This window comes from Aspergillus flavus, chromosome 7 (assembly GCF_009017415.1).
Source record: "Aspergillus flavus chromosome 7, complete sequence".
Taxonomy (NCBI): domain Eukaryota; kingdom Fungi; phylum Ascomycota; class Eurotiomycetes; order Eurotiales; family Aspergillaceae; genus Aspergillus; species Aspergillus flavus.
In genome coordinates this window covers 199,606-222,828 of record NC_092404.1, presented here as the reverse complement: position 1 = coordinate 222,828, position 23,223 = coordinate 199,606, and the positions used below count along the sequence as shown (strand labels likewise).

General features: G+C 48.9%; 10 protein-coding genes across 10 annotated transcripts; 5 read left to right on the top strand and 5 right to left on the bottom strand.

Annotated features, from left to right (window-relative positions):
• Positions 1 to 44: 44 nt before the first annotated feature.
• On the top strand, positions 45 to 1,754 carry F9C07_2062318 (putative metal-dependent hydrolase; the record flags this gene model as incomplete). Its single annotated transcript, XM_041287245.2, has 1 exon — positions 45 to 1,754. The coding sequence occupies one exon, from the start codon at positions 45 to 47 to the stop codon at positions 1,752 to 1,754; it is 1,710 nt and encodes a 569-aa protein (XP_041149842.2).
• A 1,292-nt stretch (positions 1,755 to 3,046) lies between these two features.
• F9C07_5214 (uncharacterized protein) lies at positions 3,047 to 3,924 on the bottom strand (the record flags this gene model as incomplete). The annotated part of the gene is made up of 3 exons (XM_041294807.1): positions 3,047 to 3,286; positions 3,349 to 3,619; positions 3,680 to 3,924. 3 exons carry the CDS (start codon positions 3,922 to 3,924, stop codon positions 3,047 to 3,049), a joined length of 756 nt encoding a protein of 251 aa, XP_041149841.1.
• Positions 3,925 to 4,173: 249 nt separating this feature from the next.
• On the top strand, positions 4,174 to 6,583 carry F9C07_1832572 (Zn(II)2Cys6 transcription factor). Its single transcript, XM_041294799.2, has 4 exons — positions 4,174 to 4,857; positions 4,916 to 5,461; positions 5,521 to 5,664; positions 5,721 to 6,583. Exons 1-4 carry the CDS (start codon positions 4,798 to 4,800, stop codon positions 6,549 to 6,551), a joined length of 1,581 nt encoding a protein of 526 aa, XP_041149840.2. The 5' UTR covers positions 4,174 to 4,797; the 3' UTR covers positions 6,552 to 6,583.
• A 32-nt stretch (positions 6,584 to 6,615) lies between these two features.
• Positions 6,616 to 7,600, bottom strand: F9C07_5212 (putative copper homeostasis protein; the record flags this gene model as incomplete). Its single annotated transcript, XM_041294806.2, has 2 exons — positions 7,414 to 7,600; positions 6,616 to 7,279 (listed from the first exon to the last, which is right to left on the bottom strand). The coding sequence occupies exons 1-2, from the start codon at positions 7,557 to 7,559 to the stop codon at positions 6,616 to 6,618; spliced, it is 810 nt and encodes a 269-aa protein (XP_041149839.1). The 5' UTR covers positions 7,560 to 7,600.
• F9C07_1833066 (uncharacterized protein) lies at positions 7,501 to 8,131 on the top strand. The gene is made up of 2 exons (XM_071508419.1): positions 7,501 to 7,913; positions 8,000 to 8,131. Exons 1-2 carry the CDS (start codon positions 7,654 to 7,656, stop codon positions 8,046 to 8,048), a joined length of 309 nt encoding a protein of 102 aa, XP_071366802.1. The 5' UTR covers positions 7,501 to 7,653; the 3' UTR covers positions 8,049 to 8,131.
• Positions 8,132 to 8,213: 82 nt separating this feature from the next.
• On the top strand, positions 8,214 to 9,767 carry F9C07_5211 (uncharacterized protein; the record flags this gene model as incomplete). The annotated part of the gene is made up of 1 exon (XM_041287244.1): positions 8,214 to 9,767. One exon carries the CDS (start codon positions 8,214 to 8,216, stop codon positions 9,765 to 9,767), a length of 1,554 nt encoding a protein of 517 aa, XP_041149838.1.
• Positions 9,768 to 9,894: 127 nt separating this feature from the next.
• F9C07_5210 (uncharacterized protein) lies at positions 9,895 to 10,820 on the bottom strand (the record flags this gene model as incomplete). The annotated part of the gene is made up of 3 exons (XM_041294801.1): positions 9,895 to 10,083; positions 10,161 to 10,685; positions 10,743 to 10,820. The coding sequence occupies 3 exons, from the start codon at positions 10,818 to 10,820 to the stop codon at positions 9,895 to 9,897; spliced, it is 792 nt and encodes a 263-aa protein (XP_041149837.1).
• Positions 10,821 to 11,169: 349 nt separating this feature from the next.
• F9C07_1832779 (putative transporter) lies at positions 11,170 to 13,733 on the bottom strand. The gene is made up of 2 exons (XM_041294792.2): positions 12,895 to 13,733; positions 11,170 to 12,845 (listed from the first exon to the last, which is right to left on the bottom strand). The coding sequence occupies exons 1-2, from the start codon at positions 13,395 to 13,397 to the stop codon at positions 11,687 to 11,689; spliced, it is 1,662 nt and encodes a 553-aa protein (XP_041149836.1). The 5' UTR covers positions 13,398 to 13,733; the 3' UTR covers positions 11,170 to 11,686.
• Positions 13,734 to 14,069: 336 nt separating this feature from the next.
• Positions 14,070 to 16,495, bottom strand: F9C07_2200544 (melibiose subfamily protein; the record flags this gene model as incomplete). The annotated part of the gene is made up of 2 exons (XM_041287239.1): positions 14,070 to 16,244; positions 16,340 to 16,495. 2 exons carry the CDS (start codon positions 16,493 to 16,495, stop codon positions 14,070 to 14,072), a joined length of 2,331 nt encoding a protein of 776 aa, XP_041149835.1.
• A 2,821-nt stretch (positions 16,496 to 19,316) lies between these two features.
• On the top strand, positions 19,317 to 21,277 carry F9C07_5207 (adenosine deaminase family protein; the record flags this gene model as incomplete). Its single annotated transcript, XM_041294798.1, has 5 exons — positions 19,317 to 19,461; positions 19,515 to 20,384; positions 20,439 to 20,469; positions 20,533 to 21,019; positions 21,077 to 21,277. 5 exons carry the CDS (start codon positions 19,317 to 19,319, stop codon positions 21,275 to 21,277), a joined length of 1,734 nt encoding a protein of 577 aa, XP_041149834.1.
• Positions 21,278 to 23,223: the final 1,946 nt, after the last annotated feature.

Below are 23,223 nucleotides of genomic sequence, written 5' to 3'. Positions count from 1 at the left end.
GCAAGGCATATAAATCGCCATTCCTCCCTCTGTATATCAGCTTCATGCGAGGCACCACCTTATTCACCAGATATAAGTATTACAATTGGTCTATAATACATAAGCACAAGACCAGCATGGCGTCCACAATCCTCACCAACGGCCGCATCTTCACACCGAGCACCAGCTCAGACGGATATGAATTCCAACAAACCATGATAATCAACGGGGACCGCATCGAATATGTCGGATCCCCGAACCACGACGCTATCCAACAAGCTAAAGACTCCGGTGCCCGCGAAGTGGACCTACAAAACAAGATCGTGGTCCCAAGTTTCATCGATAGCCATATGCATATTGTGCACTTCGCGCTGTCACGTCGCAAGCTGAGCCTTCTGACATGCAAATCGTTGGAGGAGATTCGACAAGCTATCAAGTCCTTTGCGGAGGCTCATCCAAAGGAGCCCCGGATTATGTGCAAAAGCTGGGTTCAGTCGACGACCGGGGGAGAAGCGCTGGCAAGTATGTTGGATGATCTGGATCCGCGGCCGATCTATATCCATGCGAATGATATGCATTCCGGGTGGTGTAATACTGCTGCGTTGGAGGAGTTAGGGGTTGCCACGATGGCTGATCCACCCGGTGGAACGATTCATCGTGACGAGAATGGGAAGCCGTCGGGTTTGTTGAGTGAGATGGCTCACTTGGGTATCGTGCCCCAGTTTCTGGTCAGGGCTACCCCGTTGGAGGCTAAGTTGGATGCTCTGGATGATGCGATGGCAGCGTATACTGCGGCTGGATACTCGGGGATGATTGATATGGGTATGGACGATATTGAATGGGATGTGTTGAAGGCGTGGCGGCAGCGACATGGGGAGAAGTTTCCGTTCCATATTGCGGCACACTGGGTGATTCCACCGAATGATGACCTGGACGTGGTACTCGGTGAGGTCGACCGGGCGATTGCTCTCCATCGGGAATATGATCCAGCGACATCCCCGACCTTCTGTATCGTAGGCATCAAACTGATGTGCGATGGTGTGGTTGATGGCTGTACTGCAGCCCTGACCGATCCGTATCAGGGATGCGAGAATCCGGTGGATCCGATCTGGCCTGAGGACTTTCTGCAGGCTGTTGTGAAGAAGGCAGATGCGGCTGGACTGCAGATCGCTATTCACGCCATTGGCGACAAGGCCGTCAAGAATGCGATCGATGCCCTATCTCTAGCACAGCCTGGCCGTCGTCATCGCATTGAACATCTCGAGCTCACGTCTCCCGAGGATGCGAAACGCCTGGGTCAACTTGGAATTACGGCATCTGTTCAGCCAGTACATTCGGACCCTGCTCTGTTCCGCGCCTGGCCGGAACTCATTGGGGAGCACCGGTGTGCCCGTGCATTTGCCTACCGTGAATTCCTTGAGGGTGGTGCTCCAGTGGCATTCGGTACGGATTCACCTACTGCATCCCATCCCGCCCTACCAAATCTGTACAATGCTACAACACGCAGATCGGCCATTGAACCTGAATGTACGGAAACGGTCAACTCTCACTTTGGATTGCCTCTCGCTGCTGCTGTTACTGCCGCGACAACTGGTGCGGCCTATTCACGTTGGGCAGATTCGTGGACGGGATCCTTGAAGGCTGGGTTGAGCGCAGATTTTGTGGTACTGGATATGGACTGGAAGGCAGAGAATTTACTCAAAGGAAAGGTACAGCAAACCTGGGCTCGAGGACGGAAGACCTTTGATAGTAGTTCCGATCGTGCCCAACTATGAGTGGGAAGGTGTCATGAAACAACGATATTCATTACGGCTTTGAAATAGAAGATAATAATCAAAGAAGATGAGATTCCTAGGCCTCCACCGTTCATGTCATGCGCAACTCCCCTTCCTGGATGATATATGTAGAGGTAACAGCGAATCAAGGGATACACTGGCTTCCTGTCAACATGATTCGAGCATATGCAATTCCTAGTGTTTACCTACCTTGAAGTGGCCCTTTGAACTACCGGCCCGACCGGATATTCGGCTCTTGTTGGTGATGTTTCTCAGGCGTTCGTAATTCCCTCATGACTGGGTGCTGATATTGTTCATGTCGGTATTGACCAGAAGCTGATTCCTTTTTTACTTTGCGTGATTTGCGCAGAAGAAGTGGTAACAGAAGACACATGGTGACCGGGTAGTTTTTTCTTGCGCGAAGGCTGAACGCCTAATATGAAGAGAGGAAAGGATAAGAATCTTTTGGAGCAGTTTTCACAAGCTTAGTACTGAGACTGGCTTGAGGTTGGATCTATCTTCTAGAATACCCTTGGATACTGTTCCTCCCAAAGTATTTATACCGCTTGAGGCTGACTCAATAGACTATCGCAAGGCAGCGCAATAGCCTCGACGTGGCTTGTATGATACGTATTCGAGACCGTTGGTTTCCGTTTCGGGTAACCACTTCACAGGTCGATCTGTACCTTTCATGGATAATAGGACTGACTTCTTTTGCGCTGATTCACTTGGCTTCACGCATTGCGAAACTTAGCAGAAGCTTATACGATAGACGAGGCTATACTTTCCCGAATCCGGTAACTAGTTCGTAGTACTAGGATCAGCTACTAATTATTCATCATGATCTACCAAGGAACTGCTTAGAATATTGATCAAAATAACCACATCTGATCGTGCTTACGGTGTGGAACGTGAGAAATTCCTCGCTGAGCGGGTTTCTCTTCCATGAAGGAATCCTCTGGCCCTCTGCTATCGTCGGACAGATTATTTTTAGTTTCTTAGCTATTGTTGAAGAATATGCTAGTAATGACTCCATGGATTCAAGCAATTCAAGAGTATACAGGTCGTAGTTTGTCATGTATGCTCCATTGTGAATGTGTGCTATCCATGTCTATGAGTGCCACATAATTATCTAAAATTAAGTTTTGCTATTAAATTCATAAATTCATCATTTCCGTGAGCCAGACAAAACAGATAATACAAATACAAATAGGCATCAAGGAGCCTCAAGCACTAATATCATAAGAACCTCCCCATGAGTCATCAAGGTATATTATATTGTATATCAGTTTCTAGGCCGACATCGACTCCTTCTCCGCGACATGATTGTGCTTTCGAATATTTCTGCTCGAGAGCCCCGCGACAATCATCGACAACGCGGCAAGGAGTTCAGGAAGGAAAACGAGGACGACGCGCACTGCGGTGGATCCGAATACTGTACTCAAGTCCTTTCTCTGTGTACAAACCCCGACGAGATTGTCGATAACACGAACACCGGCGAAGACGATAGCACCGAGAGCACCATACATAAGCTAACAAAGTGACAAATGTTAGCGCTCATAGAATAGAGTTCTCTCCAAGCCAATATACATACCTTAGTACCGTCTTTAAACCCTGGAGCATCCTTCTTGCACTGAGATGGAAGAAGGGAAAAAATTGCCCACACCACTTCCGTCGCCCAGACAGCCACTACCAGGCCCGATCCCACCTTCCAGTGCAAAAGGTCCGAAGACGTCCCTTTGCCCTGGTAGACTTGCAAGGATCCTCCAATGCTAAGACCGAGACCAGCGCCCATGAGACCGGTGATCGCAACAATCACGATCCGACTGAGGAGCACACTGTGTTCTGGATGGCGGTAATACCGACTATGAACAGCGCGATTGTGTTAGGAACTTTCTCTTGCCCAGATAGAGTGGGTAACGTACGCTTCATGTAGAAGTCCATCGATGGCCAACAACAATGGGGACATTCCTATCCCAGATATGACATTCGCTGCGATGCTAGTGCTGTCCTTCACACCCGTAGCACCTCCGACTATCCGCACGATACAGAAAACGAGAAGGTTGGTCCAGGGCATCCAACCGACCCATCGATGAGACCAATACACATAGAGCACAAAAGGAGTCAAGAAGAGGTAAACTGCCAGATCAGCCGGAAATAGGCCGTTCATTTTGGTCGTGATTGTTGCTCCGGTTGCTTGTGTTTATTGAGGGAAGAAAACTTTGTGATTGGATGAACAAATTATAGTAGGACTTCGTTGAAAGGCTAAGTATAATAGACAATACAAGCGATTATGAAGCCACAGTACGAAGATGGACAGGGAGTGTAAAAGTATTTATCCATGCGAACTTGGACAGCCATGGTCAACTTAGGGTTCTACTTGACTTTCCGCTTTGGGAATATAGCTCGGAGCAGTGGCTAAGCAGAATGGGTGGATTAAGAACAATAAAAGATGAAAAAAAAATAAAATTTTCAAAGAGAGAAACGAAAAAGCAAAGGGCCACCAACGAGAAAATGCACAGATGGCACAGTAATAAGCAAGACTCATATAGAACTCGGTATTTCTCCTAGCCTGAGGCTATTCGGCGGTAGCAACTGAATATTCAAATCCAATGCGAGTGAGCCTAAGACTGACACCTATAGACATCATAATGGGTCCCTCGACAAACGCCGGACGTTCTTGGCTTGTCGATACGTCAGGAAGAATAGTTCTACGGGCGATTTGTCCAGGGCAAGTCGGAGGCTTAGCACCCAAGGTGTGGAGATCGAAACCTCATTTGCTCACAGCAGGCAGCAGAAATGCTTATTACTGACAAGGCTGGACCTCACTAAACCCGAATGAGGATATAATTCGGAGAAACAAAAGTGCACAGCCTCTCTCGGGATTAGCAGCCTAAGCATTCGGCGCCCTTCTTGGCGGGCTGGTTAAGTACGAGCAAACTCTCATTCATTTCTCCCGACCCCACCAATTAGTACTCTGAACTGATCTTACTCTTTCGGGTATCCAACTCGTAGCTTCGTATTCTCTCAGTCCGCAGCTCGAATGGTTTATCGCGGAAAACCCAGTCCTGCCTGTGAGCCCTGTCGGACTCGACGCCTCAAAGTATGTGGCTTGTCAATCGATCCCAGTTCAATCTGCTGGTGTAACTAAGTCTATACAGTGCGATCAGCGGAGACCATCCTGTTCTCAATGCATCCGCGCGCATCGAGAATGCTCGGGGTACCGCGACGTAGCGACCCTCAGCTTTCATGACCAAAGCGAAGAAGTAATAGGAAAGGCCCGTCGTCAACAAAATACTAAGGCCTCGGTAAAGGCACTGTCATGCTCGAGACGACCAAGCCCTTCCACGGCCAATGGTTACCAGCAGTCATCGCCTACATTGTTTCCGTCCCTCACGTTCTCAGTCAATGACCAAGCATCGGGTTTTATCTTTTCCCATTATGTCCGAAATGCAAAGAACACTCGAGGTCATCTTGACTTCCTTCCAACCGTTATACGAGAGGATACTAGCCCCGCGGTCAAAGCCTGCATCAGCGCCCTGGGGCTCGCGTCGCTGGCTAATATCCATATGTCGCCCGAGTTGATGTCAGCTGCACGGCATGAATATAGTGCCGCACTGTCAGCAACTAGTGTAGCCCTACGCGACCGGGAATGCGCCCGGTCCGATTCCACCTTGGCAGCAGTTGAACTCTTGTCGCTATATGAGGTAGCTAACTAAAGCTTACTAAATGTCGCACATGTACTATCAGGCTAATAGCAGCATAGATCGTGACGTGCGAGGGCCCGCCTTTAATAGGGCGCTGGTTAAACCATATAGAAGGGGGTGTGAAACTGATTGAAATCCGCGGATTCGAGCAATTACACCATCAAGCGGGCTTAGAGCTGTTCACTCAGATTCGGATACAAATTGTACGTCATGCACACATCGAGGCAAACAGTAATGGGCTAACTGCAGATGACAACAGGCATTGGGAAACTTATACAAAAAGGAACGTACTCCGTCATGGCTGCTAGACTTGTCCAAAGAAGCTCTTAAACACCGCGGCGATACTGGGGACCAGGTGCTTGACTACTTCTTTCGCATCCTGGTGGAAGTCGGTGATCTGGTTGCGATTATCAACGAGAGTGCTTTCGCCCATCCGGCTAGGCTTCTCAAGAGAGCCCTCACCCTTGATGCAGACTTGATTACGTGGGCTATGAGCATCGATCCGAATTGGAAATACACCGTTGTCAAGGTTAAAAAGACCGAAGAGGAGAATGATACACTCCACCCTATTTACAGTGATCATTATCACGTCTATCCTAACAGTACAGTGAGTATGGCTTGGAACCATTATCGGTTCATCCGCATCATTCTCCAAGGCATCATTGGGTACCTTTACGACACTCACTTCCAGGACTCTGGAGGAAGGGGATCGCATATAGAAAGTGAGAGGCACAGCACCGCAGTCTCCCAACAGTTAGCAGAGGATATATGTGCCAGCGTACCGTATCATCTGGGCATGACTGGTTCATCTGATGGATCAACCCTGGGTATTCCGTTTGCCGGCGGTGTTGTTCGTTTGATGTGGCCGCTTTTCATTGCATCTGATTGCCGGGGTGCGTCACCGAAGATGCGGGCATGGATTGCGCAGTGTCTGGAGAAAATCGGGCATGGCGTAGGGGTAAATATGGCCGTTACCATGTCCCACATCCTCCGAGCTGACATGCGCCTTAACTGGCTGGAGGAAGAAGAGACAAGCATTGTGAAACGCCCATATCTTGTACGTAACGAATATTTTACAACTGACACATAACATGGATTGATACTTCAGTTCGTCATGGCCATCGCCGATAGAAAGCTTGCTTTATAGTACACTTTCACGTTGCTTTGTTAAGAGCGGCCCTCAACGCCTCTACTTCAGCATCACTGACCAGCTCCACCGACGATTGAGCAAGGGCTGCAGAATGAAATGCGGGAGCACGCGTCCTCTCCCATAACATTCTGATGTTGGTTGCTCTAACGCCTCCACCTACAATGATCTGAGGCAACCGAGCATGGCCCTCCACACGTCCCCTTAACTGCTCAAGTCGTTCATGTACCAGGCGGTCTAAGTGATCGACACATTCGATCGCCGTCCCACCGGACGGACCACTTGTCAGGATAGAAGTAAACCCACACTCCACGATGTCGGCCAAGGCAGTATCCCAGTTCGATTCCGATATCAGGTCAAACGCGCGATGAAAGGTACATGGCCTGCCCTGCGCAAGCTCAACCAATTCTTTATTCCTCGCCACATCAATTCGAGGAGCGGTCTGTGCTGGCGTATCCTGAGTCAGAATCCCGAATACAAAACCATCCGCACCTTTCTCCCTGAGCGAATGCATTGTATGCTTCATGGCTTCGAAGTCTGTGTCGCTGTAATAGAAGCTCTCTGCATGTGGTCGGATCATCACGTAGATTGGGATGGATATTTGCGATTTCAGTATAGCCAAGGCCTTAGGCTCTGGAGACAAACCACCCGATGCATAGTCCTGACATAGCCTTTGCAGTGTTAATCCTTGGCTACAAACGGAGCATGTGCAAGCATGAAGTATCTTGGTTGACCACATTCAACGGCGTAAAGTCAAAGACGGGCCTCAACTTACGAGTTCATGGTTGAGACAGAAAATACTCACTCAATTCGATCAGCTCCAGATTTGGCAGCGATTATAGCCGACTCTTCATTGAAACATGCAATCTCTAACAGAGGAGAGGCGGCGTCCTTGCTCGATCCGTTGTTGGTCGAATTGCGCGACGGTGAGTCTGGCTGGATTTGCTCCATGTTTTCTATCCAAGATCTGTGAAACAGCCTGCGTTGTGTTTTATTATCTCCCGCTTTAATATTTTCCCTCCAAGTGAACGAACTCCAACTCAAAATGGCTTTGACTGTTGCCTCACTGCCTCAGGCAAGTTTGCTCCTGCGCCATTCCCTTTTAGGCATCTCTGGATCAAAGCTGTTCCGCTCCGGTGGGGTTGGATATTGTCCATTAAGTATAACGCTGGGGAGATATATATGCACATATTCTCTGCCTTTGGACTCGATCAATGAGCTAGCTGTGGATACTATGATTATGTTGCCACCTAGTATGCGCGCTGTACATGGCCCCATCGAGTATTCTCAACAGTTATATTCTAGGTTAGTCCAGATTATATATTCACAGTGCTTGACCAAATTACACTCTTTTGATAACTCATGCAACTAGTTTCAATCGAGCCAGCCAGCCCATTTTACATAACTGATACAGTACAGTCATTATATGTACCAGGCTAAGTATCTGTAGACATTCGGTTGCTATCGCCCGGGTTCACGGACTTATCAAGGATTATGCGGGGTTGACGCTTGCCGCCGGGTAATTAATCCAACATAGAATATCAACAACCTCCCGTAGCCCAGCGAAGTCTTCTAAACACACATCACAAATTCTTACACCATACCATGAACCTCAAGGCACACATTTTCAGGCGTCCCGTCATTGCAGTTGCAGGATTGGCCTGCGAAACGTCTACATTCACTCCCTCACGCACCCTCGCGCCTGCATTCCATCCCCGCAGGGGAAACGAGGTGATCGATGAATACAAATTCTTACAAACAGGCACACCTCTAGGCGACGCAGCAGAATGGCACGGTGCTTTAATTGGCCATGCATTACCGGGTGGCATGGTGACACGCGACGCCTTCGAAGAGCTAGCAGGGGAGATTGTTAGCCGTTTGGGCGACATTGTTGCGACTACGGTCGTGCATGGCCTCTGGTTTGACATTCATGGCGCTATGTGCGTAGAGGGAATTGATGATGCTGAGGTTGAACTTCTGCGACGGATCAGGGGGGTTATTGGTCCTGATGTTATTGTTTCGGCGTCGATGGATTTACATGGAAATGTTTCTAGAGAACTCGCTCACGAGTTGGACCTTTTGACATGTTTCCGGACAGCTCCGCATGAAGATGAATCGGAGACTAAATCACGAGCGTGTCGCAATCTTGTTGACCTTCTTACGCAGTCTTCTGATATAGCTGAAGGTCAGGTACGACCCCTCAAAGCGTGGATTCCTGTGCCCATCTTGCTGCCCGGAGAGCAAACGTCTACGCGTATTGAGCCGGCGAAGAGTCTTTATGAGGTTGTACCTGAAGTCGAAAAAGAGCCCGGGGTAATCGATGCCGCGATATGGGTCGGATACCCCTGGGCCGACGAGCCACGAAATCGCGGCGCTATTGTTGTCACAGGATGGGACGAAGCGGCTATTGCTGCTGGAGCGGAGCGCTTGGCAACGAAGTTTTGGAACTCGCGCAAGGATTTTAAGTTTGTCGCGCCAACAGGGTCTTTCGAAGAATGTATCCATACTGCGTTGGCCTCGCCTGTCCAACCTTTCTTCATCTCCGACTCCGGGGATAACCCGACTGCGGGCGGTTCAGGCGATGTGACTTGGGGACTGACGCAGCTACTCGCTCGATCTGAGTTCAAGGATCCTACTGGACCGAAGGTTATATATGCCAGTGTCCCAGGGCCGCAAGCTGTGCAGACAATGGTGAACGCAGGGGTCGGTGCTAACGTTACTGTTACTGCCGGGGCGGAAGTGGATCATATTCATGCTGGCCCTATCACCATGACAGGACGCGTCCATTCGATCAAGCATGGCGATAAGGACGCTGTCATCGAGGCAGTTTTGCAGGTTGGCAGTGTGTTTGCGATCCTTACTCAGCTTCGCAAACCTTACCATCACGAACGCGACTTTACTGATCTCAATTTGAACCCTCGTGCTACGGACATAGTGATCGTTAAGATTGGATACCTAGAGCCGGAACTGTTTGATATGGCTGCAGACTGGATGCTCGGGCTCACTCCAGGTGGCGTGGACCAAGACATCAAGCGACTAGGGCATAGACGCATTCGTCGACCGATGTGGCCTTTTGATACTACCTTTCAGGAGCCTCCAGATTTAACGGCGCGGATAATTGCAAAGTCCAATGAGCCGATAAATGGACCTGATGAGTAACATGACGTATGCCTTGGAACCTTTGCAGAGGCTAAATGTGCAAGGTGGATATGCTTCAGTATACATTAATCTTCGGCATAAATTATAGTTATCTACCTCTAATATTAGTTATGGGCCCACATGGACCTCAACGTGGACCAAACTCCAGGGGCTTTGGCTGACCCCACCAGTCGCATGGATTAAATCTCCAGGCTCCATTACCGGCGGCAAACCAGTACTTGACCACATAGGGTAGCACCCAGGGCAAGGGAGGAAAGTCGCAGCGGCCTTCGTAGGTCTTGTCGGCACAGCCAAGCACCAGGGGGAAGATATCGTACTGTAGCGGACGAATTAGTACCCGACTTGCCGGCACCCTATGCACAGCATTTAAGAGACAGCGGGGTGGCAACCTACAAGCATCGCGATATTCCCTGCTTGCTTAGCAGCTTTCTGGGCCTTTTCCCATATCTTCTTCAAACCTTCCCCATCGATGTCTCCCATACCCAAGAGGAGATCAATCTCGGCGTAAAGGTGATCGGTCAAATCCTTGCTGAATGAGTTAATTATTTCCTCCATGCCATCGGCTCCCTTCCACCGGTACTCCTCGGGTTTCGTGGCTGAGGAATACGCAAGCAGCCTCTCTAGTCCGTCATGGAAGAGCTCGTGCTGATGCTTCGGGTCATCCATAAACCCCGGCCTGCCGGTAAACTCCTCAACATCTGGGAATATGTAAGTCTCCTCGACCCAGTGGTGATGATGCACCATCTTGGCCCACGACTGAACGTAGAAGAGAAGGTCCTTGACATTCTGTGCGTTGAAGTGTTCGTCCGTGACAATGGGTACATACGGCGCCTGCTGGAGAATAGCATTCAGCCCTCGTATGATAGCATTATGCGCGTGTGCCATCTCAGAGGCGCCCTGGACGTGGCCAAGCGATCCCTGAGCATTTAATCAGTCGCTATTCAGCTTCTCCTTGCAGAGACTGCGAGAACACACATCTAAGGTCTTTGACGGCGTCGCGATCAGGTGAAAAGGCTCGTCTGCCCATGGGGCGCTCGAGGGTTTTGTTGTCATGGTGCGATGGTGTGTTGTGCCGTGACGCTTACAATGATCAAGTGAAATTCTGTTCGGGATTTAAATCCGGTCGGGACCTGCCTCCACAAGGAACTCCCCCGACCAAGCACTTAAATACAAAAAAAAAAAAAGTCCTGGTGTCTGTGCGAGAGCCAAGCAATGGAATACGGATTCCAATCCAATCGAGCGGGTTGGCTCGTTTACGCTGTCCGCCTTATTTAAATCACCAATGGCTGGGATGAGAAATGAGGCTGAGTAGACTTGCTCGGTCTACGACGCATTAATTGGTCAGATTGTTAGCTATCCAAAGTTTAAGGGTCTTGGATGGGAATCGAGCCTATGGATAACACTTAGCAAATTGAGCAATTCCACTAAAATCTCACCGTTTCATCCATGTTCAGAGTGGGTATTCTAGTACGCCTACTAGTTAGTTTGCCCCCAGGTAGAATTGTACAGATATAACCAATCAACAATTTCTTCCCTTATCACCTTTTGCGGCGACATTTTACCTTCGGCCATGTCTGCCACGCACTTCTCGTCTTACATCAATGATTTCCTAGTAAAGCCTTACAATACTTATATGTATGCTATTTGACAGGATATATATTCTGGATTTATTCATACATATTATGGTGGTGGTAGTAGCACTAGTAATAGTACTGTAGTAGACACCTGGCTTAGGGGCTGTAATGCCTAGGATTAGCAGCCTTAGTACCTAAACTTCGGGCTACACTACCCGAAGATAGAGCAGTTAAGAGTCAATAAAAAAACTCAAACATCGCAACCAATGTTGCCCAAGCGCTCCACAATAAAATAGGATGCTGCATTGCTGCCGAGCCAGACTATAAACTAACTCACTACCAAACTTAACATGGGCTCATCATATCAGTACTCTTCTCCAGTGGGCTTTCTCTCGCCCGGTCCTTGATCGCTACATTTTCTGCATACGGGTCAACATGATACTTCCTAAATTTCCGAGTGGGCACGCCCGCCGCGAACATAATATCAAGCTCCTCAAATGTACGGCCCTTAGTCTCAGGGAGACGGAAATAGCCCCAAACAAACGTCAGGAATGCGAAAACAAACCAGAAGAAACTTGTCTTGCCTCGCCAGTTCCAGGCTGCTGGGTTCATCATGTATGGTTCAATAACATTGGCCACCGTGATGGCAAGATAGTAAGCGTTGCGTGCGAGGCATATTGTTTTAGAGCGTAGTCGCGTGGACGACACTTCGGGGGCTATACTCCAGCCCATCGGTCCTACTGTCAAACTAAATGTGAAGAGCCAGACAATGCATAGGGCGGATTGAGCCCAGACAACGCTGTTGTTGGACTTTAACGTCAAGAATCCGATGATGAGAAGATAGGAGCTCATCAACCCCATGCCGCTCAGATACATTGACCGGCGACCAAAATACTTCATCAAGAACCAGGAAAGAATCGTTCCCACGAAGGCAACTGCTGTTCCACCTAGGCCAAGTTTATAGGCGTCTATTGGACTCATTCCTGCTTGCTCGAAGAAATAAGTCCCCGTATAGGCAAACTGGCTGCCAGCTAAGACTTGGCCGGTGAAACTCATGCAGCTTATTTCCGTTCTTCGAAGGTTGTTGCCGCGAAAGCAGTCCCAGTAGGAACTACCAGCTTCAATTTCCTGCTCAATTTCGTTTGTGTGAATCATCATCGCGACAGTCTGCCGGGCTTTGGTCTTCTCCTCTCCTGCTGTTAGGCGCTGGACTGTTGCCAACGCCTCATCGTACCGACCATGGCGCACCTGCCACCAGGGAGACTCTGGCATGAGGACGCCGATGAAGAACAACGGAATGGGCCAGATCCACTGCACAGCATACGGTATGCGATACGACCACTGGTCATCGCGACTTATCAGGCTCTGAAGAACCCCGGCGCTGATGAACTGGCCGATGGCGAAGCACATGTTCGTGTAAGCCGTGAGGTAAGAGCGCAGAGCCATGGGCAATAGCTCCGAAGAGTAAGCGGGCCCGATTGTGGCAAATATGCCCCATGGAATACTGTTGTATAATCAATACTGGAATACATGCCATTCTTAGGAGGACTCACCCGGAGAGAACTTGGCCAGCCACTTGAAGACCCAACGTGTGACCAAAGAAGGGCACGAAAATAAACGCACACATAACAAACATGGCCCCTGTGAATACTTTCTTGAAGCCAAAATGTTTAACCAGGTAACCGTTCAAGAATGCTCCGATAATACAACCCGCTGTTCCACCTGCTCCTAGAGCTGATTGCCAGGCCTGGGGCACCTGGTAACCATCACCATGTTCTACACCGAACTGTTTTTGAAAGGCGGGATACCCGTAGAAACTGCCGATCAGGTTCGTGTCGTATCCTTCCATGATGATTGACATGGAGATTGTGAGGGACCAGACCACTGCCCAGGGATACGATCGCAGGGCCTGTCGGACGGTCATGTTGTGCTCGTTGATATTGGCCGCCTGTGCCTCCTCGATCACCGAGTCCCAGACGGCGTTGTTCTCCTCGCCATGATTACGCAGATGATTTATATGAGCCGAGACTAGTGATTCGATCTTCTTGTCGGCCATGTCTCATAAGAAATAACGAGATATTGAAGTAAATATCTTAGTCAAGCGGTACTGTATGGGAAGGTATTATGTCGCCGTCAAGCTCGGAGTCATTCAGAATAGCATCAGTGACGGTGCCATGTTCTTTCCAGGAATTATTTGACGGCTAATTAGGATCGTGCTAGGAGTCATTTCCCTGTCCTCGGTTTCCCTTCATGACGCCAGGAGGTAGCACGCAAGGGCAGGAATGTATCCTGCCGGCCAACCAGAGCAGCACGACGAGAATGCGGGGAGAGTCCTAGTATCCGAAAAGACGACCTTTGCGGAGTTATAGCCTTGAATCCCGGATAGAGTAGTGCTTTGGATATATCTAACTGGTGGGAGATAAGAATTTTAACTCGTACTTCGTTGGGGTAAGGAACAAAGAGAATATCAAAGAAATGTGGGGAAGGTAGAGGTTAATGACATCTCAAGTCCAATGAGTTAGGGCTCGTCCTTTCAGATGTAAATATCCTGGAACAAAGAAACGGTTCAATCCGACGTCTTTGACGCCATCAGAGTGCCGATCTTTTGAATATTTAGCCGGAGGTATGATAGGAATTAAGAGTATCCAAGTGCTTCTTATTCTGTATGGTCGAACTTCCCGATGGGATGTAAATTATATGCTAGGTAGACTATACAGTATACCCTTCACTAAACATTCCCACTGGTGAGCTTCAACAGGCGGGCAGAGAGCTTTGAGGGAATCCGGATGTGTAGTATTCCCTGCGCGAGCTCCCATGATATCTCACATGGAAAGGTAGAGGGATAAACCAGTTCTGCCTTCACGCGAAGCCCACGAAGACCAGGAATAGGTAGTTCAACGAAGTCTAGACCTCCCCGTCTCCAGACGGCTAAATAGCGGACGCCCGAATCACAATTGTCCGGTGTATGCACCGCCATCCCCAATGCGACCCATTCATCATGCCAGCGGGGAAGGCCGAGAGGCCAGAAGGCAGTAGCCGTGGGTAAGTCAGCGCGAATGGTGCGGTAGACATCCATACCTTGTTTGATAAGCTCAAATTGGTGCGGCCTAAGTTTGTCTAGCCGTCCGCTTAGATGTACGCGGCCGAGAAGACTATTAACCACCGTCATTGCATTAGTTTCGTCATCCCATTCTGGCTGTGGGTATGCCCAGATGGCTCCTTGCTCGGGGGTAACGGCTGTTGGAAGAGCGGCAGCAATTGCTGCGTACCGATCGGGATCCTGTTGGTCACTAGTGGACTGCAACGCATGGACAGCCAGCATAGCATAATCCATTCGCTGAGCGCCGCTCGAGCAATTCTCAATGACCAAGCCAGGATACCGATCATGCAGCTCAGTCACCCACTGCAGGTATGCCCGGTTGTGATTTAACTGACCAGACCCTGAACTTGAACAATTGATGTCGGTGCCCTGGGTGACCTCGATGTTATAGTCGAATTTGAAATAACCCACACCATATTCGGTGACTAGCCTGTGGATAACAGCATGCATGTGTTCCCGGACGGCTGCGTTACGATAGTCCAGCTGGTAACGCCCTTTTTCAACGATGCGCTGACCATTTCGCTGAAAGAACGCTTCATAAGGTAGCTGTTCGGCAACGACACTACGTACTCCGATGACCTCCGGTTCGATCCAGAGACCTGGAGTGAGGCCTTTCGTTTTTAAGTGCAGCAGTAGCTCCCTAAACCCCATGGGAAAACGTTTCTTCGACGGTTCCCACAACCCAACATCATCCCACCAGCCGGAATCATCTGCATACCAACCAGCGTCGATAACAAAGTATTCAGCCCCAGTCCGCACTACGGGATCGACGAGTGCCAGAATCTTCTCGTCAGTGGGGTCACCCATAAGGCAATTCATATAGTCATTGAAAATAATGGGTAATTGCTCATGGTCCTGGTGTTTCCGCCGCATCTGTCGCCGGTAGCGGGTCATCTCCGCAAATGCATGCTCGTAGTTTTCTAGGACATGGCATAACGCCACTGGTACTGTGGTGAACTCTTGTCCGGGGTAGAGCGTCTGTCTCCAATCATGATCGGTCTCGACCGGACCGCCAGCAGCCAGATAGACGCTGTCTTTCCAGTCACCGACTTCCCAGCGCCAGGAGCCATTGTTTTCCACTTGCCAAAGCCATGTTTCAGTATTGTCAGTGCGCTTCAGAAGACCCATAGGCAAATGACCCTCCGTTGAGAAGGTTCCTCGGTTGGAAACCGAATAGTGACCTAAGCTAGCTGCATGTTCCTCTGGACGCCCATACACACCGTAGTCGTCTATACCCAAACTGGGTAGATCATGATCGATCCATTGTGCCTCTCTGAACCATGAATTGTTGGCAACTGCGAGAACGTAGTCTGACCACCATTTCTCAGCGCCAGCGGTTAGCCCGCCTAGGACCAAAGAGCTCAACTGTGTCACCACAATATCCTTATCACTATCATTTCGGATCGTGCTTGTCGCACGGAGGACCCTGGTGCTCTGGTAGATTGTCAGGTGCGCAATTACTGTCACCTTAGAAACGGGGTCTTTCAATGTGACGTTCAGAGTATGGGTATCCGCATGCTGCCTGATCTCATGCGATCGGTAGCGAAGTCGAGTCCCCACATAAGTGCCTATCAGTGATTTGGATGATTTATGCTTTGCTGTGCCTTCCCCGGTCAGTCGCACCTCCACCAGCGGTGCGTAAGGATTAGCGAAGTATTTGGATACCGACGGTCGAGACGAACCAGGCAAGGGAATCACTTCCTGCAAAAAGGTAGCTCCTTGATCATCAACGTATACATTGACACTCAAGACGTCGGTCTGTAGTGTAATGGTCTTAGGGAGGGCCATATTCAAGACGAGCACCTAGGTTTCAATTTCAGAAATGTATAAAGAGATCTTTTACTCTTGGGCCTTGAAAGTAGATGTTTCGCTTCTTCGCGTTTGTTGAGAACTCATACAACGAAGAACGAACTCGGCTCAGAGACGGCTGTGGACAATGTCTTTTCTTTAAGAATCTGAAACCTGCCATTCATGCTGCTAGGTGGGGGAATAGCACCCTGGGGTTGGTGGAAAATGTTGGAGACAGGGTTTGCGTAAATAGGCTGAATAGGCATCTCCGCATCTTGAGGGCAACTTCTTGTCAACAAAGACCGACGCTTTAAACGTCTAGAAATTACGCTTTCTATGAGAAGTAGCATAGTGTGATGGACTATAGCCCTTTCCTATTATTTAACTCTAAATCAAATCGACTCGTTATTAAATTTACTAATCCGATCTAATAAAGTTCATTATATTGCGAACGACATACTCCTCTTATCGAATATTTAGTCCAAATTCTATCGTTGAATCTATAATACTCTTACATTACCGTTTATGTCTATATAAAAATGTCATACATTCTTCATTTGTCCAGGCAGCTAGAGCAGCAAAGCCAGAGTATCACTACACCACACTACTGGAAACACGTGGTAGGGTTCTAGCAATCACGTTAGACTACGTCTGGTGCCAGACAAAATCAATGATCTTCCCCCCCCCAATAAACCTTATCACAGACTAATTCAACACTATAGAAGCGATCCATAACAAAAACGGAAAGAATCAGGCCGAGTTTCTGTTGGCAGCAAAGTACCTATCATATCTCTGTGCACACGGCCCCCATGTCGTTATTTCTAAACGCCCATATTTCATCCGCAAGGTCATTGCTTTCAAGTTGCCTGACCAGCAGGAATCATTGCGTATATCGATCTGGTGCCCTGTGGTACTCTTAATAAGACGCATCCAGTGCTACCATGTTGCTCCCGCGGCGACACCTGTCTCACCGATAACATTTGCGAGTACAGTCATTCAACTCAGGGTGGGATATACTGTAGCAACTTATAATGTTTTTCTTGCCCAAAAGGTGATACCTCAATCCCCACATCGTCTACGACTTCGGTGACGATATATGGAAATGCTGTGGTGAAACGTACGCAAAACGAGATTGTCAGAATCCATCATCAAAAGACAGCTTTCACGTCGCCTCTTGAGATGAGCTCATCGCATACTAGTCTGCTGGGTCATCGGCAGCCGTTCCTTCCAGTTCACTCCTACCTACATCGTCAACATCCTCTTCGAGTTCCGCAACTGCTACTGCAGAAACCCATGGCCCGTCCTCTGTATCTACCGGAGGTAAAGCGGGTATTAGCGTCAGTCCGGCGGTAGGGGGTATTTTGCTCGTCGCAGGCGCTTTCTTTCTCATTCGTCAACGACGGGAAAAGCATGCTCAAGTCATGCCAGTAACAGAGGGTGCGCTGTTATCCCAATCACCCGTTACTCGCCCGCTACCGCAAGAGTTATCGGCAACACACAAACGCTTATTAGCGCAGGAGCTGGAATGATCGGTAGATTTTGAACCCAGTTCGCATTGGGTTACTTGGGCAAATATGTGAAACCAAGCCAAAAGGTTGTACATGGTACGAGAAGCTCGTCATTTAGGACTGAGACAGGCCATGGATGGTTCTGAAAGGCTTTTTGTACATCAGTATTAGCTTTATGCCACCTGAACGGCGGCAGCTTTTGGTTTGATTCTTTCTTCATGGCTAATGGAAGGACAAGGACACTGGTTTACCCATATTCGATTTTCAGTACATTAATTGTCTGTGCCGGTTCTTCTTCAATATAGATTAATATTATTAGGGACAGAGTGAGAAACAAAAATTTGAGCTTCTATCTATCACTTTAGGAAAACTGTTCATCATAGAAATGCAAATAAATCTTCAGGACCTCACTTATTACTTCGCCGAACCTTAGAGTCAAGCATGGTACGTACGGAGTAAAGCATAAGACATTGAAAGACAGCTGCACCCTCATGCATTAATCTGAGTGTTAGTTAGCTGCTTTTGTTATAACTTTTTTTGTCAGGCAATTTAGGTAATATCATGCAAGATTGTGATTGCTGTGCAGCATAAATCATTGTTCCCCCCCATCTCCGGTTGGTATTTGAATGTTCAGCCAGGCTTGACCCTTGTATACCGTCGCCCACACCAGGACCAGGAAGGAAGGAGACTGTTCAGCTTCAACCCTCAAAAATGGAGAATGTACAAATTACATAGGTAATCCATGCGAGTCAGACTGCAGGCTAGACTGCAGTGTTCTCTCGCTGGAGAGATATTGCTTTGCCAGTTCGATTACTCCGCACATACCTGACGGAGCACTGGGTGAAGGTCAAGCTGAGCCGAAGGATTGCAGGAGATTCCATAAATTGAGTGGCAGGAAAGACCCACACGAGCTTTAGCCAGCAAATTAACGGCCTTGGAAGTGAGACACGTCTGAGTCAGCACGGAATTTTAGTGAAAATTTCGCATTGCCAAGAGAATTAGGGTAGCCAGATTAATATCAAGCATGAGCAAAATGTAACCTGAATGGCGCAGATTGGGCTAAGCTGCAGCGTTAGTCCCCTTGGCCTATCAATCAACAATCAATATTATGCAAGAAGTTCGAACTATCGACGGCCTTGCCGCGATTGGTAAGACACTGTTCAACTGCCCCCGATACGAATGACAAACTTCAGTCTCCACCGTACGTGTGATCTGACCAATGCTTCTCGTAATAATAATCCGTTAGATATCAGAAATTCAGGATTCTATGAAATGCGGGCTGCTCGACGATTAGGTCTTCAATGCAATTGGTGCATATGTAGCTGGGCTCCTTGCTTTCCCCGTTGCCTTGATGATCAGCCGCAGTTGAGAATGGTCTGACTATCGTCAGAACGGCAACAAAAGCGTAGATCTAAATTCCACATTTTAAATGCCTCCTCTAACTGGCCAAGATAGCGTGACTCCGATTAGGTCTGTGGGACAAGGTACGCCGTATATATAGCTTTGATAACGCCATCATGCCAGCCTTCCGTGCGCAACTCCACGGCCGATTCTACCACGCCAGTGGCACTCGCCCATCATGAAGTTCCTCATTACGACGGCGGCCCTCCTCTTCTCTTTGGTGTCAGCGCAGACTGGTGTGCCTGATGTCAACAGTCTTGCGGTGCAAAAGCATCTCCGCTCCCGCTCTGCATTGATCGCATTCGAGAAGAGACAGCGACAAGGTCTGTACCTTAGGGAATTAACAAAATCGGGCGGAGGTGCTAACATGCCGTAGATCACTTTTTCCGTCAAAACCTCTCCTCTGTAGCCCAGAGAGCGGACGCCATCGTGGCAGCTATTCGCCAGGAGGAAATTGACGATTACTGGAGAGTCCCTGGAACCCCGGAGAAGAATGATACCGACGAGAGGTTCGCCGGTGAGGTCTTCCCGAAAGCCCGGCCATTGATCAATGGAACCAAGCTCTGGGACGTGGTCAAGCACATGCCAAAGGGTGCTCTTTTGCATGCGCATTTGCCTGCCATGCTTTCCTATGACACCATTCTAGAGACCATTCTTCACACGGAGGGTATGGTCGTCTCTGCCTCCCAGGATGTGTCCACCCCGGAGAATCGCAGGAATGCTTCCGTTTCGTTTGCCCATGTCAACCATACCATTGCGACCAATGTATCGTCAATTCATTCTAAGGATTATGTCCCTAACACGCAAATCCCCGTGACTGTGGCTGCCAACACATTCCCGGGTGGTCAAGAGGGATTCATCGACTTCGTCAAAACCAAGGTGACCATCTCTCCTGAGCTGTCTATACGTCACGAATTGGGAGTCGATGAGATCTGGCGTGTCTTCCAGACAGCCTTCGGCCCCGCAGGCACCATGCTCACGTACGAGCCCATTGTGCGGACGTTCTACAAGAAACTCTTTTCGCGCCTGGCTGAGGATCACATCAACTGGGTGGAAATCCGTTCTGGAAGCGGCCAGCTGGTCCAGGAGGGTCAGGAAGACCTTGATCCAGATCTGGACATTTGGTGGAACGTCCTACTGGAGGAGCTGAAGAAGTTCCAGGAGTCTCCCGAGGGGGCAGACTTCTGGGGAGCGCGAGTCATCTGGTCTGACAACAGAGGCAAGAACCGTACTGCGCTGACCAAGAGTAAGTAGTATCTTGCCGAGACCATTGCTCTCTGTGTCTAACAAGTTTGCATAGGCATGGGAAATGCTCTTGAACGGAAGCGCAGGTGAGACTCCCTTTCCAACTTGAACCATGTGAAAGTTCTTGTTAGTTAACAGATCAATATTAGACACCCACAGCTCTTTTCAGGCTACGATGTGGTCGCTCAGGAAGACCTGGGCCGTCCGCTTGCCGATATGGCACCCGAATTGATCTGGTTCCAGCAACAGGCCGAGGAGTCGAACCTCACGATTCCTTTCTTCTTCCACGCGGGCGAAACTCTCGGCGATGGAAACTCGACCGACGAAAACTTGTTCGATGCCGTCCTCTTCGGTACACGCCGTATCGGACACGGTTTCTCCCTGTACAAGCACCCGAGGCTGATTGATGAGGTGATCGAGAATGGTATCATGGTGGAAGTCTGCCCTATCTCTAACGAAGTCCTGCGTCTGGCCACCGATATCCTTCACCATCCCCTCCCGGCAATGATTGCCCATGGTATCCCGACCGCCATCAGCAACGACGACCCGGCGATCCTTGGCCAAAACACAGCTGGTTTGAGCTACGACTTCTATCAGACAATCCAAGCTTTCGATAACATTGGTCTTGCTGGCCTGGTAGGCTCTCTCCTGGAGTCTTTTTGTATTGAATAAGACGATGCTAACAAGTAATAGGGAGCGCTCGCGCACAACAGCATCCGCTGGAGCAACTTCGAAGATCAGAACGATGTTGAATGGTTTCGTGATATCGACTTTGGAGAGAATGGCGACGGCATTAAGGCCCAGCGTTTGCAGCAGTGGAACGAGAAGTGGGAGGCCTTCTGTGAGTGGGTTGTGAAGGAGTATGGAGACCGTTACGCCACGGAGGCACTCTGATGCCTCCGATAGCATGATTGGGCCAGTGAATGCTGGGCTTATACCTTAGCTTTCCATCTGGTTGCCGTATATTAGCTAATTCACACTATACATATTTATTTCGGATTTCGTTTTTGCCTCGTGGTAGATGAAGCCCACAATGATCGAAGAACGACCTGGTCCAAGTCTAATCCAGATGCTCGAGTACTCACGAATGGATGCACCATCAGCCATCAAAATACATGTCACTGCATGCCAATTATGCATCATGGCCCGTTGGTAGTATTCCTGTCTCGAAGCACAAAATACCCGGTGTTCGTCATCTTTGCAGCGCAGAGTCCAGCGAGATTATGTTCTTAGGGCACCAATTTCCACGAGTCCAGCCACGTGCTTCTAAAGCTCACTGCCATGATGTATGAGTCGACACAGGCTACAATTGCCTCGAAGTGAAGATTATTCGTCGTTGTGGCTATATCGTTCTGTACAAGAAGTCAACGATTGTAGCACTGTTTCCGTCTGTTTTCTCGTAATCGCCCTCAACGCTATTTTCTCTTGACATGCCTGAGTGTTCTATCAATCCTCGACTACCTGTGGAGCACTCAATGGTAGGGCCCCTGAGCCCTGTGGACTTGGTAACACTAGCGAACGGTACGATTTGACGACCTTGAACCGTGACAAGCTTCTCGTAGTAGCAGGACACGGCGATATTCGCTCAAACATCGTTGATTTGCCTGGTATGTCGTAGAGCATCTATCAAAGCACTATCCTTCGAGGTAAGAGGCTTCTCCATGTATCCCCAGGCGTATGCGACCGTAAGAAGTAGTGGAGTACTACATAAACTGACAGACGTAGCTTATTCGAAACGGCGAAGGGACATTTCAGTTTCTTCGAATCAAGTGTCACAAGCTACGAGTTCAGAACGCATGCACATATCGATATGTATGCCAATGGCCGATCGGGAGACTCATGACGCATGCATCTCATTCACATCGTCGATCAATATAGCGATGCAAAAGAGCTGTATTTGCTATCGGCACGCGCGCTTGGCGGACCAAACCGCAAGGAGACCCATATTTGGGCACATCGTTCTTGCTGTTCCATAATCCACTATTGAGGTTGTGTGAGCTCAGCTTCAGGGTGAGGCTTTCGGGTTTGCGCAGTGAGAAGCCCAACCAGAACAAGCTATCTTGATAGAAGCTTCTTGTCTTGGTGTTGCCAATTCTTAGTGCCCGGTCGGAGGACGGCTAGGGCCACGAATAACGTCAACAATGGCTGGCGGGTGGCTGAAGCTAACTCATTATCCCTGTCATACACGTTATCCAACTCTATAGAAAATCTATAGGTGTTGCTTTGTCAACCTAACCCTTGTAGAACATAGCGACTCGATAAAGGGGTCTGGGATCATTATCGAAGGAATCCAAGATGGTTATCCAATAGAACTTCAAGTTGTGACTTTGAACATCTCGTAGCCTGAAACATGGCAGCATTCACCACAGCATAACCGACAAAAAGACAATACACGGTTAAAACAACACAGATGTGAGATAGCAGTGAGCAATGCTATCATAAGGAAGAGGACTTCAGACCAATCTCAGACGGGAGACAGACGGGAGAAATAGTGTCCGAGCGAGAAGGAATGTATACGAAGACAACAGTGCCATCGCATCTTCCACTAGTGCGAGCAGACGGCGCGATGTTAAATAAGTTAGGTCCGCAAGGATGCCATTCTACTAACTTTCAATCTATTACCTTAGAGCCGGGGTTGATGACGCCGTTCGCTCAAATAAACCAATATAGAGTAGCGAGCCAAGCCGCCGGCATACACGCCGACCGGAAATCGTTTATATTATAATTAGAGTAACTCCGTCCTTCTATCTAAAAGTCCAATGCCCCTTGATGGAGCATAAATAATGAAGTCTATGAGGATCGGTCTTAGCGTGTGACGGCTAACCATTATCTTCCAATAT